At 45.5% G+C, this 19,068-nt stretch overlaps 1 protein-coding gene across 2 annotated transcripts; it reads left to right on the plus strand.

The window, feature by feature from the left end:
* Positions 1–3,984: 3,984 nt before the first annotated feature.
* Positions 3,985–18,794, plus strand: lsm5 (LSM5 homolog, U6 small nuclear RNA and mRNA degradation associated). Of its 2 annotated transcripts, none has more exons than XM_078540079.1 (5): positions 3,985–4,068; positions 5,157–5,252; positions 7,150–7,206; positions 7,805–7,877; positions 18,548–18,794. In XM_078540079.1, exons 1-4 carry the CDS (start codon positions 3,987–3,989, stop codon positions 7,855–7,857), a joined length of 288 nt encoding a protein of 95 aa, XP_078396205.1. In that variant the 5' UTR covers positions 3,985–3,986; the 3' UTR covers positions 7,858–7,877; positions 18,548–18,794. The 2 variants fall into 2 exon arrangements, with proteins under 2 accessions (XP_078396205.1, XP_078396204.1); XM_078540078.1 differs by having other exon boundaries at positions 7,179–7,206.
* Positions 18,795–19,068: the final 274 nt, after the last annotated feature.

The raw sequence follows: 19,068 nt of genomic DNA on the forward strand, positions 1-19,068 counted from the left end.
TAGTTGTGGGCTGGAAGCACTGAGATGTATGTATGTGGCTGGACTTTAAATATGGCGCCCGGCATGATGTGGCGAGGTGATGGCATGGCGGGCGAATGAGAGCCCCCCCGCCCACCTCCAATGCAAAAAGATTGGATAAGCCAGTACTAATAACATCAAGGGTCATGGGAAAAGCACAGGAAAATGGCATTGAGGTAGACATGATCTCGTTGAATGGTGGAGCAGGTTCAAGAGGCTGAATGGCTGACTCCTGCTCTTATGTTCCTATGAAGAACTACTTCAAATGTAATATCAGTAACTGAAAACCAATTCCCTGGTCACCAACAGTCACATTCCTCAGCTTCATCCTGTCACTTCCTTTTACAGGTCATCTTGACCTTAAAAATAAAAGCCACCACAAATAAACATTCAAACCAAATTTATAAATGAAATAATGCTATTTTTCATACAAACATAAATTAATCACCCTTTTGAGCATCCAGTTCTGGGTGCCACACTTAAGGATGTGAAGGCATTGGGAAAAGTGCAGAAAGGATTCGCAAGAGTGTTTCCAGGGATGAGGAACTTCAGTTATATAGATAGGAGAAGTTAGGACTGTTTTCCTTGGAGAAAAGAAGGCTGAGAGGAGATCTGATAGATCGGGACAGAGAAAATAGGGAGAGGGCTCACAAAATGGTGGCTCACAAAATAGGAGGCTCAGCGTCAACTTGGATTTAAAAAAATGACCTAAGGATAGAAAACAGCAAGTCATAATAAATAGTTATTTTTCAGACTGAAGGGTCGTAGATAATGGTATTCCCTAAGGGCCAGTGCTAGAACCACTTTGTAATTTGTGGAAGAGAATTCCAAACTTCTATCACCCTTTATGCGCAGAGGAGTTTCCTAATTAAACATCTGAAGTAGCTGACTCTAATTTTTAGACAATGTTCTCTAGTCCTAGACTCTGTAACCAGCAGAAATATATTTTCTCTACCATATCTGTTCCCTTTAATATCTTGAAAACTTAGATCAAATCATCTCATAACTTTCTAAATCTCAAGAAATTCAATTATAGTTTGTTTAACCTCTCCTCATTAATTAACATTTGGAGTCCAAATATCATTCTGGTAATTCCAAACTGCATTCCCTCCAAAGGCAAAACCATTCCTAAGGTGTGGTGCCCAGAACTGCTCATAGTACTCCAGGTATGGTCTAAGCATAATTCTTACCCCTTTGTACCTGGTCTCATTGGACCTCAATTGTTTCTAGCTTTTCACCATTTAAAAAAATACCGTTTTATCCTTATTTCCAAAGTGGATGATCTCACGTTTTATGGCCTTATCTCTATGAATGAAAACGATCAACAAACTGGGCAACCGTTTTGCGGAACACCTGCGGTCTGTCCGCAAGAAAGACCCAAACCTCCCTGTCGCTTGCCATTTTAACACTCCACCCTGTTCTCTTGCCCACAAGTCTGTCCTTGGCTTGCTGCATTGTTCCAGTGAAGCCCAACGCAAACTGGAGGAACAGCACCTCATCTTCCGACTAGGCACTTTACAGCCTTCCGGGCTGAATATTGAATTCAACAACTTTAGATCTTAAACTCCCCCTCCCCTCATCCCCACCCCGTTTCTCCCCCACCCCCCCCGCTTTTTTTTTCAATAATTTATATAGATTCTTCTTTCCCCACCTATTTCCATTATTTTTAAATCTAAAACTAAAACCTTGTTAGTCTTTCCACCCCACCCCCACTAGAGCTGTACTTTGAATATCCTGTCTTCCATTCTTAATTAGCACTTTTCTTAGACAAATATCACCACCTTCAACACCTCTTTGATCCTTTTGTCTGTGACATCTTTTGATTATCTGCTCATCTCCACAATCACCACACCCTCAATGTCTCTCTTCAGCCCCCCTCCCACCCCGCGCCCACCTTAAACCAGTTTATATTTCTCCCTTCTTCTAACTATGCTTCAGTTCTGCCGAAGGGCCATGAGGACTCGAAACGTTAACTGATTTCTTCTCCGCCGACGCTGCCAGACCTGCTGAGTTTTTCCAGGTAATTCTGTTTTTGTTTTGGATTTCCAGCATCCGCAGTAGCTTTTAGCTTTTTGTTTTTATCAACAATTATTCTACTCTTCACGTTTACACCTCCTCTAGACTAATATCTTTTATATTTTTTCTCTATTTTCCTTACACCATCTGATTCTCTACCATCTTCTCACCCTATCACATCCTATTTGCTTGTTCTTTTCTCTCCTCTGCATTTCCTTACAATTAACACATCTCTTAATACTCTGTTTAGACGAACGGTCATCAACCTGAAACGTTAACACCATAGATGGCCTGCCTCCTCCGGCCCCGGCCTCCGCCCCACCCTCCGGCCCCGGCCTCCGCCCCACCCTCCGGCCCCGGCCTCCGCCCCACCCTCCGGCCCCCGCCCCCCGCCCCACCCTCCGGCCCCCGCCTCCCGCCCCACCCTCCGGCCCCCGCCCCCCGCCCCACCCTCCGGCCCCGGCCTCCGCCCCCCGCCCCACCCTCCGGCCCCGGCCTCCGCCCCCCGCCCCACCCTCCGGCCCCGGCCTCCGCCCCCCGCCCCACCCTCCGGCCCCGGCCTCCGGCCCCCGCCCCCCGCCCCCCGCCCCCCGCCCCGGCCTCCGGCCCCCGCCCCCCGCCCCACCCTCCGGCCCCGGCCTCCGGCCCCCGCCCCCCGCCCCACCCTCCGGCCCCGGCCTCCGGCCCCCGCCCCCCGCCCCACCCTCCGGCCCCGGCCTCCGCCCCCCGCCCCACCCTCCGGCCCCGGCCTCCGCCCCCCGCCCCACCCTCCGGCCCCGGCCTCCGGCCCCCGCCCCCCGCCCCACCCTCCGGCCCCCGGCCTCCGCCCCACCCTCCGGCCCCGGCCTCCGCCCCCCGCCCCACCCTCCGGCCCCGGCCTCCGCCCCCGGCCTCCGCCCCACCCTCCGGCCCCCGGCCTCCGCCCCACCCTCCGGCCCCCGGCCTCCGCCCCACCCTCCGGCCCCCGGCCTCCGCCCCACCCTCCGGCCCCCGGCCTCCGCCCCACCCTCCGGCCCCCGGCCTCCGCCCCACCCTCCGGCCCCCGGCCTCCGCCCCACCCTCCGGCCCCCGGCCTCCGCCCCACCCTCCGGCCCCCGGCCTCCGCCCCCCGCCCCACCCTCCGGCCCCGGCCTCCGCCTCACCCTCCGCCCCCGGCCTCCGCCTCACCCTCCGCCTCACCCTCCGCCCCCGGCCTCCGCCTCACCCTCCGCCCCCGCCTCACCCTCCGCCCCCTGCCTCCGCCTCACCCTCCGCCCCCTGCCTCCGCCTCACCCTCCGCCCCCTGCCTCCGCCTCACCCTCCGCCCCCTGCCTCCGCCTCACCCTCCGCCCCCTGCCTCCGCCTCACCCTCCGCCCCCTGCCTCCGCCTCACCCTCCGCCCCCTGCCTCCGCCTCACCCTCCGCCCCCTGCCTCCGCCTCACCCTCCGCCCCCTGCCTCCGCCTCACCCTCCGCCCCCTGCCTCCGCCTCACCCTCCGCCCCCTGCCTCCGCCTCACCCTCCGCCCCCTGCCTCCGCCCCCTGCCTCCGCCTCACCCTCCGCCCCCTGCCTCCGCCTCACCCTCCGCCCCCTGCCTCCGCCTCACCCTCCGCCCCCTGCCTCCGCCTCACCCTCCGCCCCGTGCCTCCGCCTCACCCTCCGCCCCCTGCCTCCGCCTCACCCTCCGCCCCCTGCCTCCGCCTCACCCTCCGCCCCCTGCCTCCGCCTCACCCTCCGGTCCCAGCTCCTACAGCCTTACCTCCTGCAAACCCCCTTCTCCAGCCTTTCCTCCTCATACGGCCCTCTCCCTCCAGCCTCTATTTCTCTAGATCCCCTCATACGGCCCTTTCCCTCTCTGGTCCCTCCTTCGGCCCTCATTGAGCCCCGCCCCAGCAATCACTGATTGGCTGTATTGATGCTATGACGCCATCGCGCACGTACACTGAGCGATCTCCGATTGGACGACGCTGTTTATGTTGAGCGCATGCGCGAACGCGCTGCTCAGTGTGAAGATGGCGCTGAACTCCACTAACCCGTCTCAGTTACTGCCACTGGGTAAGAACCGGAGAGCGGGAGGCAAGAGCACCGAGCCAGGGCCCAAAATCAAACCAATTCCGGGAGGGCGGCATCCGTCCTTTCGCCCCTGGTAAAGCGGTGGGATAGGAGAGGGCGAGCGGAGTTGACTGAAGTGGGGTAAAATGCTGAGCGCTTTGGGGGAGTAGTGGGGTGTAATGGGGAGGTGGTGGTGGTGGGGGATGAGTGAAGAGAAGGATTAGTGGAATGTGAGAGGTAGGGGGTGGAGCTTTGAATTTGAATGTTGGAGAAATGGTGGTGGCGATGAGTGGAATTTTTAAAAATTGGGTAAGCGGGGTAGTAGGGGATGGGTGAAATTGATGGGGTGGGGTTTTAGGAAGGAATGTGGTAGGGGTTGGGTGAAATGTCGACAGGAAGCAATGGGGTGGGGGAAAATGAGAAATGAGGGGGATGGGTGCAATGGTGATGAGGGTGAATGGGAAGGGTGAGTGTTGGGTTGGGGGCTAGTGAATGGTGGGGCCAGGGTGAAGGTGAGGAAGTGGGGGGGGTGGCAAAGGCTGCAGGCAAAGGGTTGAAAGGGAGAGGAGGAGTGCGGAAAAAGGGAGGAAGGATTGGGGAAAGAGGTGGAGGAGAAAGGAGATGGAGGGTGAGGGGAAGGAAAAGTGGGATTAAGGAGCTATGTGGAGGATGAGGATGGGGGGAAGGATGAAGGTGAGGGACCTAGTTGGAAGGAAATGAGTGACGGAGAGATAGAGGAAGATGGTGAGGGGCTAATGGGGAAAGGAAGGTGGCAGGCAGGCAGGGTGGGTGGAAGGGAAGGGAAATGGAGGTTGTGGAGGAGGTGGAAGCAGGGAAAAGGGGAGGGTGAGACCTGGAGGATGGATTGAAAAGGGAACAGGCAGATGTTAAGGTGCGGTGAAGTGGAAGGGAGTGTATTATTTATTGGATAGAAATCGTGGGGCCCTTTGAATGGAAATGCGATTAGACTCCAGCTCCCTAAATAGGCGAGCAGAGTTTGTGCTTTTTGGTTAACTTGCATCAATTTGACTACTATATTTTAATTCCCCTTTTTTTAAACTATCTACAAACTAATTTTTCTTCTATTCCAGAGCTGGTGGACAAATGCATTGGTTCGCGAATTCATATTGTTATGAAAAATGACAAGGAGATTGTAGGAACACTGCTGGGTTTTGATGATTTTGTCAGTATCCTTTTATTTGACATTTCTATGTCAAAATGTCCTGCTTGATGGACGATTTTGGGATTTGCAAGTGTATTCACACTTGGTCCTTCAGCTGACTAGTTCAACTAACTGACACAGAAGCAAATGGAGTTCAATTGAGAAAAGTGAGATGTCACGCATTTGGGGAAGTCTAGAAAGGCAAGGGAATGCACAAAATATAGTCGGATACTGAGAAGTGTAGAGAAGTGTCCACAGATTGCAGAAGCTGGCTGGATGGGTAGATGAGGTTGTTACGAAGGCATGCAGGATTTTTGCCTTTATTAGCCAAGGCATAGAATGTAAGAGGTGGGAGGTTATGCTGGAACTGTATAAAACACTTGTTAGGCTACAGCTGGGGCACTGCATGAAGTTCTGGTCATTGCACAATCACAAAGATGTGATTGCATGAGAGAGGGTATAAGGAGATTTGACAAGTTGTAGCTTGGACTGAATATTAGTTGAGAGGAAGGATTTGATAGAGTGGGGTTGTTTCCTTTGGAACAGATGAGGCTGAGGGGGACCAAATTGAGCAGTCTAGTTAGTGTATAGGAATGCTCTGATCCTTTTGGTTGAGGGTCTATAACCAGGAGCATAGATTTAGGGTAAGAAGTTGGCTTAGAGGGATTCAAGAGGAATGGTTTTCACCCAGAGGGTGGTGGGAATATGCAATTCACTGCCTGAAAGGAGTGATAGAAGCAGAAATCCTCATCATTTAAAAAGTGCTTGTTTGGACTTGAACTCTTGTGACCTACTTGTCAGCCAGTGTGGACATGATGGATCAAATGGCCTCCTGCAATGCTGTAAATTTCTATGATGCTGAAGGTTTTATGATTTCAGTGTTTATCATTTTGCGAAAATGTATATTAATTATAAATATTAGTACAGGGTGAGTAAGGTCTCAACCCAATGGACTCGACCTGAGCTCTTCCTATCTCTTCTGGGTGTGCATAGGTTTTCCCTCAAATAAACAAAGCCGTGGGATATCTATCAAGCTACATATCTCGTGATCTTATATTTTCACATTTTAAGCCTGTTTAGCTTGATGCAATATTTACATGGCAGGCAGGTCAGGCATATTTGATTCTTGTCTGTACCTCTTGAAACTCATAGGCATTTGAGGTATCCTTTTTAAAAGGTATAATTATTTAATTCATTGTTTTATCCGAATCCACTGTTATTCCATTATTTAAGAATGGTTGGAGAGAACAAAGAAATTATAGACTATTAATCTAAAATCAGTTGAGGAAGTTACTAAAATCTGTTGTTCTGTACAGAGTGATCATTTGGGAAAAATGTGGTAATCACAGCGAACATGGATTTGTGAAGGGTCATGTCTAACAAATCTTGTTAAATTTTTCAAGAAAGAGAAGCTTGGTAAATAAGGAGTATCTATTGGATTTCATTTATATGGATTTCCAGAAGGCATTCAACAAGATTCCACGTAATAGGCTTAACAAAATTGAGTAGATGGATTGGAGCAATTTGTTGGCATAGATAGGGAATTGGTTAGGATGTTGGAGATTAAGAATATTGGCTATCTACTCCAGTTGACAGATGTGGAAAATGGTGCTCTCGTCCAGATGGATAGGCTTTCTTTGAAAAAAAAAATCGAGATCAATAAACAAGCATGTGTAAAATGAATGTAGCAGAAATTCAAACTTCACTTAGTTGTGTTGGATGCACCCATCCATATGACTAGAGTATTCCATCGCAATCCTCAGTTTAGTTTATTGTATTTATAGGCGCTAGTGGATTTGACACTCATTCCTCTGCTCATGTAGCCATTTTTAACATTTCAGTAGCTTTCTTAATCTGTTCAATAAAAATCTGAAAACTGTGGGTACCCTGAACTTCCAGGATCTGACTTTTATTTACTGCAGAATATGCATTTCTTAACTCTAATCCTTGGACATGGTGCTTGAAGATGTTACAGAATTGTAAGTTTTTTTCTAAATACATCCTTGTCTAAGTGACAATATTTCTAGGTTAAATTTCAATAGCAGAAAGAATAGGAACGAGTGACTGGCACATGCTAGAACGTTTGGCCTTAATTCTCCACTGACTGCAGAGCTCAATTCCAAGAATTTTATTTTTAATCTTTTGAAAGATCTCTAGATAAGTCTTAATCAAAGACTTCAGAAAAAAGTATCTTTCAGAGCTTTAGTAGCTGAACTAGTTTTATTTATTAGTTTTGTTTTAGTTTCTCAGTAAATTGGTCAAACAATTTAAACTTGTACAACAACCACTGATTTGGAAATGGCTTGGGCTCTCCTTTTATATAAGTTTTTAGAATTTGTACTATTCTGTGGACACCCAACTCCCCCATGGGGAATACTGCTTATTCTGTATGCCAATTAAATAATATCAATACTGATACTGACACAAACAAGCCATCAATTCCCTTAGTATACTCAACATTAATGAAGGTTTATATCCTTTCATTTTAATATGCCATCTGCCTCTTCAGTGTAGAGTATTCTGGGTTGTAGCTGTTAAACTGTTTAGTTAGTGCTTCTCATTCTTGCTCCTCTACAGTGAGATCACACCAGAAGGCAGAAGAATCACAAAACTGGACCAAATCTTATTGAATGGAAACAACATAACGATGGTAAGTGGTTGAATCCAGATGGTGGTAACAAAATTGCAAGAAGATTTGGTCAGGATTTTGAAAGCTCTTTCTGCTTTTTGGGCAGAGAGAAGCAGGAATGCAGCAGAGAAAATCTATTCTTCCAACTACCTTGTTTATATTACCATTTTATTGTTGAATAATGTGTACAGTATGGAGCAGTCAGATTGAAGTTACAATTTGGCAGATTTTCAGGCTCCATTTTTCTTTTGGTTAACCGAGTACATACTTAGTGAATTTAAATCACTATTTTCATGAGTCAGTTTGGGATGTTTAGATCACAGTAATATTATCTGAAGACAAAATTACATGGCATGTTTCTGTGCTGTAGATACCATTTGGCCGAACAAGTCCGTGGTGCTATTTCTATTGCACTCATGCTGCTTCCCATCTCATCTAGCTCTCCATCAGCATAATTCTCTCTTTCTTCCTTGATTGTAAGTTTGTCTAGCTTAAGTGCATCTATGCTGTGCACCTGAAGAATTCTCTGTGGTAGTGAGTTCCATGTTTTGATCACTCTTTGGATAAAGAAGGTTCTTTCTTCCTTATTTGATTTCTTGGTGTCTATCTTATAGTAACAGCCTCTAGTTTTGCTCTTCCCACAAGTGGAAACACTGTCTATCAATGCATTTCACAATTATAAGACCTCTATTAAGTCACCATTCAACCTTCTCGCTTCTCCTCACAGTCCTTTCAATTATTTTCTTGAACTCTCCTCATAATTTGTGAACCCTCTCCAGTGCCTCTAAATCCTTTTTATATTACTGTACATGGTACTCCCCAAGTGATGTCTAACCAAGGTTGTTGGAGGTCAGTCATCTCAGCTCCAGGACGTTACTGCAGGAGTTCCTCAGGGTAGTGTCCTAGGCTTAACCATCTACAGCTGTTACATCAATGACCTTCCTTCCAACATAAGATCAGAAGTGGGGATGTTCACTGATGATTGCACAATGTTCACGCTTCGTGACTTCTCAGACACTGAAGCAGTCCATGTCATAATGCAGCAAGACTTGGACAATATCCAGGCTTGGGTTGACAAATGGCAAGTAACATTCGCACCACACAAGTGCCAGGCAATGAACATCTCCAACTAGAGAGAATCTAACCATCGTTCCTTGATGTTCAAGGCATTACCGTCACTGAATCCCCCACTATGAGGGTTACCATTGACCAGAAACTGAACTGAACTGGCCATATAAATATTGTGGCTACAAGAGCAGGTCATAGGCTAGGAATCTTGTGACAAGTAACTCGCCTCCTGACTCCCCAAAACCTATCCACCACCTACAAGGCACAAGTCAGGAGTGTGATGAAATACTCCCTACTCGCTTGGATGAGTGTAGGTCCCACAACACTCAAGAAACTTGACACCATCCAGGGCAAAGCCTGCTTGATTGGCACCCTATCCTCAAACATTCACTCACTCCACTGCCGATACACAGAAGCAGCAGTGTGTACCATCTACAAGATGCACTACAGGAATTGACCAAGCCTTCTTAGACAGCACCTTCCAAACCCACGACCACTACCATCTAGAAGGACAAGGGCAGCAGGTAGATGGGAACACCACCACCAGGAAGTTCCCTCCAAGTCACTCACCATCCTGACTTGGAAATATATTGCCGTTCCTTCACTGTTGCTGGGTCAAAATCCCGGAACTCCCTTCTTAACAGCACTGTGGTTGTATCTACACCACATGGACTGCAGCGGTTCAAGAAGGCAGCTCACCACCACCTTCTCAAGGCAACTAGGGATGGGCAATTAATGCTGGCCCAGCCAGCGAAACCCACATCCTGTGAGTTAATAAATCAAAAAGTTTAACTTGGGCTTTTCAATTCTATTCCTTTAGAAAGAAATGTTTTTTTTTTGATGGCCTTACCAACCTTTGTGACTTGTGATTATCGATGACTTTGTGATTTCTGTATTTGTACTCCCAGATCCCTCTGCTCCTCTCCCCGTTTAGATTCTTATTTTCCAAGTGATATGTGACTGGTAGTCTAGCCTAAAAGGGTGACCCTTAATATTAAAATAGTGACCCCTAGTTCTGGACTCACCCACAAGAAAAAACATGCTTTCCACATCCAACTTGTTGACACTATTCAGGATCTTGTATACTTCAATCAAATTATCTCTCACTCTTCTAAACTCCGCTGGAAGCAAGCCCAGTCTGACCAGCCTTTCCTCATTCCATGTATCAATCTAGTAAACCTCCTCTGAACTGCCTCCAATGCATTTACATGCATCCTTAAATAAGGAAACCAAAACTGCGCACACTTTGAGATCTGGTCGCACCAGTGCCCTGTAAAGCTGGAGCATAACATCCTTATTTTTATGTTCAATTCCTCTCGTAATAATGGATAGCATTCCATTAACCTTCTTAATTACTTGCTGCACCAGGAGACTAACTTTTTGTGACTCATGCACCAGAACACCTAGATCCCTCTGCTTTTACATTCTTCCTGCCAAAATGGGCAACTTAACATTTTCGCACATTGCACTCAATCTGCCAAATTTTTGCCCAGTCAACCTACTTATATCTGTCTGCTATCCCCTTATGACTCATAGACATTTACAGCACAGAAGGAGGCCATACACTAATCCTATAACCCTGGAGGCTACGACAACGCAAGTGAATATCTAAATACCACTTAAGTGTTACGAGAGTTTCTGACTCTACCACCCTTTCAGGCAGTGAGTTCCAGACTCCCACCACCCTCTGGGTGAAAAAATTTCTCCTCAACTCCCTTCTTAGCCTTCTACCTCTTACCTTAAATCTATGCCCCCTGGATACTGACCCTTCTACCAATGAAAAAAGCGTCTACCTATCCACCCTATCTATGCCCCTCATAACCTTATACATCTCTATCAGGTCCCCTCTCAACCTTTGCTGCTCCAAGGAAAATAACCCCAGCCCATCCAATGTTTTCTCATAGCTCAGACCCTCCAGCCCAGGCAGCATCCTGGTAAATATCCTGTGCACCCTGTCCAGTGCAATCACATCCTTCCTGTAATGTGGTGACCAGAACTGCATGCAGTACTCCAGTTGTGGCCTAACCAGCGTTGTATGTGGTTCCAGCATAACCTCCCTACTCTTGCCTTTATTAGCTGAAGCATAGAATACAAGTATCCCATATGCCACCTTAACCAGCTTATCTACCTGCCCTGCTACCTTCAGGGATCTATGGATTCAGTACTTTCTAGGGTCCTAACATTCATACTGTAATCCCCTGCCTTGTTAGCTCTCCCCAAGTGCCCTCTTAACAACATACTTTTCTACCTATGCCTGTGTATCTGCAAATTTACCGATCATGCCTTCGCTCCCCTCAACTAAGTCATTGATATAAATTGTAAAAAAATTAGGCCCCAACACACACCTGTCTTATGCTGCCAATCAGAAAATGACCCATTTATGCATGCTCTCTCTTTTCAGCCAGCCAACAAATTTGTCTGTCCATGCTAATGTGTTAGCCCCTATGCCACGAGCTTTTGTTTTCCGCAATAACCTTTGATGTGGCACTTTATCAAATGCTTTGTGGAAATCCAAGTACAGTATGTCTATAGGCTCCCCTTTATCCATGGCGCATGTTACTCCTTCAGAGAATCCAATAAATTGGTTAAGCATGACTTCCTTTTCTCACAGCCATGCTGACTCTTGCTGATTACCTTGAATTTTAAGCGCTCAGTTATAACCTCATTGATGATCAATTCAAAGAAGTTCTCCACAACTGACGTCAAGCTAACTGGTCTGTAGTTTCCTATTTTCTGCCTCCCTCCTTTCTTGAATAGAGGGGTTATATTTGCTACTTTTCAGTCTGATGGAACCTTTCCAGAATCTGGCAAATTTTTAAAAATTAGCACCAACGCATCTGCTCTTGCCACCTCTTATGACATTGGGATGAAGTCCGCCAGGACCTGGAGACTTGTCAGTCCGCAGCTTCTTCAGGATGTTTAGTACCACTTCCCTAGTGATTGTAATTTCATGAAGTTCCCCTCTCCCTTCCACCTACTGACTTACAGCAATTACTGGAATGTATTTTATATCTCCTATAGTGAAGACAGAAGCAAAATATTTGTTAATTTCATCTGCCATTTCCTTATTATCTACTATTAATTCCCCACTGTCGCCCTCTAGAGGACCAACACTCACTTACTCTTCCTTTTTAAATACTTTAAATACCTGTAGAAACTTTTGCTATCTCTTTTTAAATTTCTAACTAGCTTCTCATGTTCTCATTTCTTTCTCCTGATTAATCTTTTAGTCATTCTCTGCCGTTCTTTATATTCTGACCAATCAAATGACCTGCCACTTGTCTTTGTGCAGTTATTTTTTCCTTAAATTTGATGCTTAACTACTTTAGTTAACCAGAAATGGCGGGTCCTCCCCTTAGAATTTTTCTTTATAGTAGGACTATATACTGAGTATTCTGAAATATCCCCTTAAATGTCTGCCATAGCTTCTCTATTGATCTATCTCCCAGCCTAGTTACCCAGTTAACTTCAGCTAGCTCAGCTTTCGTGTCCACATAGTTGCCCTTATTTAAGTTTAAAATACTCATCTTAGACCCACTCTTCGTCCTTTCAAACTGAATGTAAAATTCAGTAATAATGTCGCTGCCATCTAGGGCTGCCTTTACTCTGAGATCATTAACTAACCCTGTCATATTATACAATACCAAGTCTCATATAACCTGCTCTCTGGTTGGTTCCGGAACGTGCTGCTTTGAGAAAGTATCTTGAAAGCATTTTGTGAACTCCTCATTCAGACTGCTGCTGCCAATCTGATTTTTCCAGTTTATATGTGATTAAATTCACCCATAATTATTGCGGTTCCTTTATCACAAGAATCCAATATTTCTTCTTGTATACTTTGTCCTACATTGTGGTTACTGTTAGGGTGCCAGTAAACTGCTCCAACTGGTGGCTTCTTTCCCCTATTATTCCTCATCTCCACCCAAACCAATTCTATATCCTGATCTCCTGAAACAGGGTCATCTCCACTTATTGCGCCAATGGCATCCTTGTGCACTATGAATTGATTTACTTTATGAATACTACACACATTCAGATACAGAGCCTTTAGTTTTGTCTTTTTGTTAGCTTTATAAGGCTTGACTGGTGTATCCTTAGGTTTTTTTCTCTGACACACATTTCCCATATTATTATTTTTCTCTACCGCCTTGATTCTACACCTTGATTTGCTACATCTACCCAAGCTTAATCCCTCACCCCCACCTTGTTTAGTTTAAAGCCCTCTTTTCTTCCCTAGTTATGTAGCTGGCTAGAACACTGGCCCCAGCACAACCCAGGTGTAGACTATCCCAATGGTACAACCCTCGCTTTCTCCAGTACTGATGCCAGTGCCCCACAAGCTGGACCACCGCACAGCCTTTGAGCCACGCATTCACCTCTGTAATCTTATTTGCCCTGTGTCACTTTGCACGTAGCTCAGGTAATAATCCAGAGATTATTACTTTGAGGTTCTGCTACTTAATTTGTTGCCTAGCTCCCCATACTGGCTATGCAGAATCACCTTCCTCGACTTGCCTATGTTGTTGGCACCTACATGGACCATGACGACTGGACCCTCCCCCTCTCATTGCAAGTTCCTCTCCAGCTCCAAGCAAATGTCCCAAACCCAGGCATTGGGCAGACAACACAGCTTTTACTGTTTGCTGCAGAGAACAGTGTCAATCCCCCTCACTATACTGTCCCCCCACGACCACTACATTCCTTTTTGCTCCCCTCACTTGAATGGCTTCCTGTGCCACAGTGCCACGGTCAGTCAGCTCATCCACCCTGTAGCCTCCACTCTCATCTAAACAAGCTGAGAGAATCTTAAACCTATTGGACAATTGCAGAGGCTGCCACTCCTGCACTTCTTCCCGCTGGGTCGTCTTACCTGCCTCAGCTGCAGTCACATCCTCTTGTCCCTGACCACCTTCCAAATCAGAAGACCCTACCCTAAGGGGTGTGATTGCCTCCTTGTACAGAGTGTCTAGGTAACATTCCCCATCCCTGATGTGTCGCTGTATCTGCAGCTCAGCCTCCAGCTCAATAACTCTGAGCCAAACCTCCTCAAGCTGCAGACACTTATTACAGATGTGTTTTCCTTGGATCATACTGGTATCCAGAAGCTCCCACATGCTGCAGCCTTGACACATCACCTGTTCGCCCATCCTTGTGTTTTAATTAACTAATTATTTTATTGAATTATTTATCTTATGTAGTCTACTAATTGCAACAAATTCCTGTACTATTTTAAACCTTAGCAATAGAATAGATCTTAACCACTCACCACATACCTATCAGATACTCACCAAAAAGCTTCCTTCTTCCTCTGTAGTAGAGCAAGAACTAGTTCCTAGAGTGAAAAAGCTAGAAAAAGGAAAGGAGCACTCCACCCCCCCCTCACTGAACTCCCTCAACTCACCAAACTCCCAAGACTTTGTTCAGGTTCGCACTCCAAAGCCTCAGTTGCTGATATAAATTGTGGTCGAGTGGACCCAGCACCGACCAACGTGGGACCCCACTTCCCACCTTCTGCTAGTTTCAATAGTTACCCTTTATCTCTACGCTTTTTGTCTTACAGCCAGTTAGCTATCCACTCCATTTGACCCTGAGCGCACATCCGACCTATTTTTGTGGTATCGTGTTGAATGCCTTTTGAAAATCTCAATATATTGCATCTACTGCATTATCTCTGAATTTTTGAAGTATCAGAGAGAGTAGACAATGAAATTGATCAAGCAAAACTTTCTTTTTTGAAATCCATGCAAACTATTGACTTATTTCTGGTTTCTAGATGCTTTTCTGTTTTCTCCTTTAGTAATGATTCTTTTTTTCTACTTCCAATGTTAAGCTGAACTGGGCATATTTTCCTGGGCATATTCTTTGTCTTTTAAATGTAGATGTAACATTAGCTATCCTTCAGTCTTCTGGCACTACACCTTTTTCTAACAAATTATAAAATGTTTGATATTGTCTCTTCTAAATTCCCTTTAAAAATGCATGGATGTAATTTGTTGACACCAGCGATTTTATCCTCTTTGCATTTGATTAGGTTTTTATTTATTCTTTCATGGTGTGGGTGTTGCTGGCTAGCCAGCATATTGCCCATTCCTGATTATCCTTGAGAAGGTGATGGTGAGCTGCTGCCTTGAACCGCTGCAAGCCATGTGGTGTAGGTACACCAACAATGCTGTTAGGAAGGCAGGTCCAGGTTTTGACCCACCGACAGTGAAGGAACGGTCATATAGTTCCAAGTCAGGATGGGGTGTGACTTGGAGGGGAACTTGCAGATGGTGGTGTTCCTATCCATCTGCTACCCTTGTCCTTTAAGGTGGTAAAGGTTGTGGGTTTGGAAGATGCTGTTGAAGGAACCTTGGTGATTTGCTGCAGTGCATCCTGTAGGTGGTATACACTGCTGCAACTGTGTGTCAGTGGTGGAGGGAGTGAACATTTAAGGTGGCCATTGGGTACCAATCAAGCTGACTGCTTTATGCTGGATGGTGTCAAGCTTCTTGAGTGTTGTTGGAGCTGCTCCAGGCAAGTGGAGAGTATTCTGCTACACTCCTGGCTTGAACCTTGTAGATGGTGGGCAGGCTTTTGGGAGTCAGGGGGTGAGTTACTTGCCACAGAATTTCCAGCCTCTGACCTGCTCTTGTAGCTAAGTTATTTATGTGGCTAGTCCAGTTCAGTTTCTGGTCAATGGGGGGAATTCAGCAATGGTAATGCCTTAACTGTCATGGGGAGATAGTCATTGTCTGGCACTTGTGTGATGTGAATGTTACTTGCCACTTATCAGCCCAAGCCTAGATGTTGTCCAGGGACTGCATCAGTATCTAAGGAGTCACGAATGTTGCTGAACATTGTGCGAGCATCCCCACTTCTGACCTTATGATGGAGGGAAGGTCATTGATGAAGCAACTGAAGAGATTGAGTCTAGGACACTACCCTGAGGAGCTCCTGCAGCAATGTCCCAGGCCTGAGATGATTGACTTCCAACAACCATCTTCCTTTTTGCTAGATATGCCTCAAACAGCAGCAAGTTTTCCTCCCACCCCTAATTCCCATTGACTCCAGTTTTGCTAGGACTCCTAGATGCCACTCCCTGTCAAATGCTGCCTTGATGTCAAGGCCAGTCATTCTCACCTCACCTAGGGAATTCAGCTCTTTTGCCCATGTTTGGACCAAGGTTGTAATGAGGTCAGGAACTGAATGAACCTGGCGTGTAAGTTTCAGGGGATTTGAGGTATTAAAATTTCCTAATTCTGAATTCTTAATTTTTAACAATGGGGTCTTCAGTTGTGCCTGACCTAACAAGGTATGAATAACTAATATTTATAAATCAAGTAGAATTTATTAAGCAAGGTATTTCATATACTGAACAAAAAGCTGTGAAGATGACATGGAAATTCTCATCCCTCAAGTGCTGCCAGTACAGGCAATACCTTTCTTCTTCCATCTCTGAAGTGATGTTACATTGAACTGTGCCTCAGAAGAATCATACCACTGAGGCCAGGCTAAAACCAGGCCAGCAAAGACTTTGATTTTCCAACTTTTGTCCCTACTTCTGACGGTTCCTCATCGCTTATTTGGAAATAGTCCAAATTAACCTCATCCATTGGCTTAGGGTGAGGGTCCTCACCTCCATAACTAGATTCGTACAGACTGAAGTCAAATGTCCATCCCTTATCTCCTGGGCCCCCAGAGGTACATTCCATTGTGAACAAATGACACATCCTTGTAGATATAGAGCAGTTGTACAAATGTTACATTCTCTTATCAATAAATCAACCTAGTGTAAGCATTTACATCAACATATTTTAACCCAAGTCCCATGGATACTAAAGCCATCAAGAACAAATGTCAATAACACTTCTAATATGTCAGGCAAGGATGGTTTTCCTCCAATACAGATGTTCTGCCCTTCAGATATGCTTAATTGATTCAACTTAACACATGGTTTTGCTTAAAGATAAGGTATTGTCCGAAGTTCAAGCTGCTTAGCTCAAACCTTTTTATTCCCTAAAGCTGACAAGGTTTCAATTGCATAATGTAATTAAAACAATTGAATCCAGACTTTTTGGCATCAACATTTGGCATTAAGTCATCAACACCAGTTCCTTGCAAACAGCTACCTTAAGTATAAACTGTCCCATTAGCAGAAACTCAAATTGAACTGATTAAAAAGTGGCCAAGGTAAAATCCATTGTTACTTCAAACCACCCATAAAACCTAAAAATTATTAGCATTACCGAACTTTACAGGTGGAACCCAAAATGAGCATCTGTGAGCATGTTTTTGCTGAGTAAGTGCCATTTGATAGCATTGTTGGTGACATCTTCCATTACTTTCTCAATCATCAGTGGTGGACTGATGGGGCAGTAATTGGCCCAGTTGGATTTGCCCTGCTTTTTTGTGGACGGGACATACCTGAGCAATTTTCCACATTTCCAGGTAGATGGCAGTGTTGCAGCTTTACTGGAACATCTTGGCAAAGGACGTGGCTAGTTCTGGAGCACAAGTCTTCAATACAACTGCTGGACTGTTGTTGGGAGTCCATAGCCTATGCAGTATCCAGTGCTTTCAGCCACTGCTTAATATCATGTAGAGTGAATTGAATTAGCTAAAGACTGGCATCTGTGATGTTGGAGTCCTCGGGAGGAGGCTGAGATGAATCATACACTTGGCACTTCTGGCTCTAAACGGTTGCAAATGCTTCAGCCTTGTCTTTTGCAGTGAAGTTCTGGGCTCCCCCATTATTGAGGATGGGATATTTGTGGAGCCACTGCTTCCAGTTAGTTGCTTGGTTGTCCACCACCATGACTGGATGTGGCAAGACTGCAGAACTTAGATCTGATCCATTGGTTGTGGGATTGCTTAGCATGTTGCTTCTGCTGTTTGGCATGGAAGTAGTCCTGTGTTAGTTTCATCAGGTTGACACCTCATTCTTGGTATGCCTGGTGCTGCCCCTGGCATGTTCTCCTGTATTCTTCATTGAACCAGGATTGATGGTAATGGTAGAGTGGGGGATACGTTGGGTCATGAGGTTACAGATTGTGGGAGCCAGGACTGAGCTTCGATAGCTGTGAGGCCCCTTTAAATGTTTTTGTTTATTTTTGTTGAGGAGCGTGACTTATCTTTTGTTCTGAGGCCCAATTGCTGCTCCAACCACAGCCTGCAAAAAAAAGGGTCTTTGCTTTCAGGACATTTTAAACCCTCCTGCCCCCCCAAACACTCTGCTCAACAACACTTCTTCCCCCAAACCAGCTTTCACTCTGGGGTCATACAAAGTCAGGCATTAAACTGGGGTCACATCAAAAGGTTTGGGAAGCACTGCGTTAATTGCTTGTTTCATTATTCCTCCATGCTGTTTCATTAATGTTTAATTTACCCTTGTTTTTCAGACATACATTTGTTATTATTTTTCCAAATGAGCGTTTTTACTGGTTAAAAAAGAAAATGTTAGTAGAAAATGTGCAGAGTTTCTTAAACAAGATACAAGCTCATTAGCCATGCAAATAGAAACATCTTCTGTAAACCTGGTGATGGGTTAATGTATATTCCTGTAATTTATCACTTGAAATAAATAATGGAGATGATGCTAAATAGTCACTTAAGTTACTTATATTATTCTTTAAACTTTCCAGCTTATTCCTGGTGGTGAAGGTCCTGAAGTATGAATGGAACCCGTTGACTTTCAACTAAGTGAATTTTTGAGGCTCTCGTACTTCTGTTTTCTTATGTTCACTTCTGTTTTTGACATTTTTAGAGTTTATTTTTTATGACAGTTTCCAGAAAGTTACATTAATTTTATATGTGGAAAGAAATGTCTCAGAAGTGAGAGATGAATCATGGTTTCGTGTATGCAAAAAGAGAAAATAAAGTGTTTTCTTTTTCACTAATTTTATGGCTTTAGTTTTATATTGTATGCAATTTGTAAGGAGATAGACCGTTGGTGCCTACACACCAATTCATCAAAGTCCCAGATACCCTGTCAGCCTCGCCAGGCCATTATCATCTTGCACTTCTAACAATTTGTGACACAAAATTAATTGGAGCTGAAGGGTGACCATAAAACTCAACTCATAACACTCAGCGCAAGATGACCTACTCCAGCAAATCCTAAACCTATGCTTGGAGGAGGAGGGGGGGAATTTTGAAGTTCTAG

Source organism: Cetorhinus maximus, chromosome 4 (genome assembly GCF_964194155.1).
Source record: "Cetorhinus maximus chromosome 4, sCetMax3.hap1.1, whole genome shotgun sequence".
NCBI lineage: Eukaryota > Metazoa > Chordata > Chondrichthyes > Lamniformes > Cetorhinidae > Cetorhinus > Cetorhinus maximus.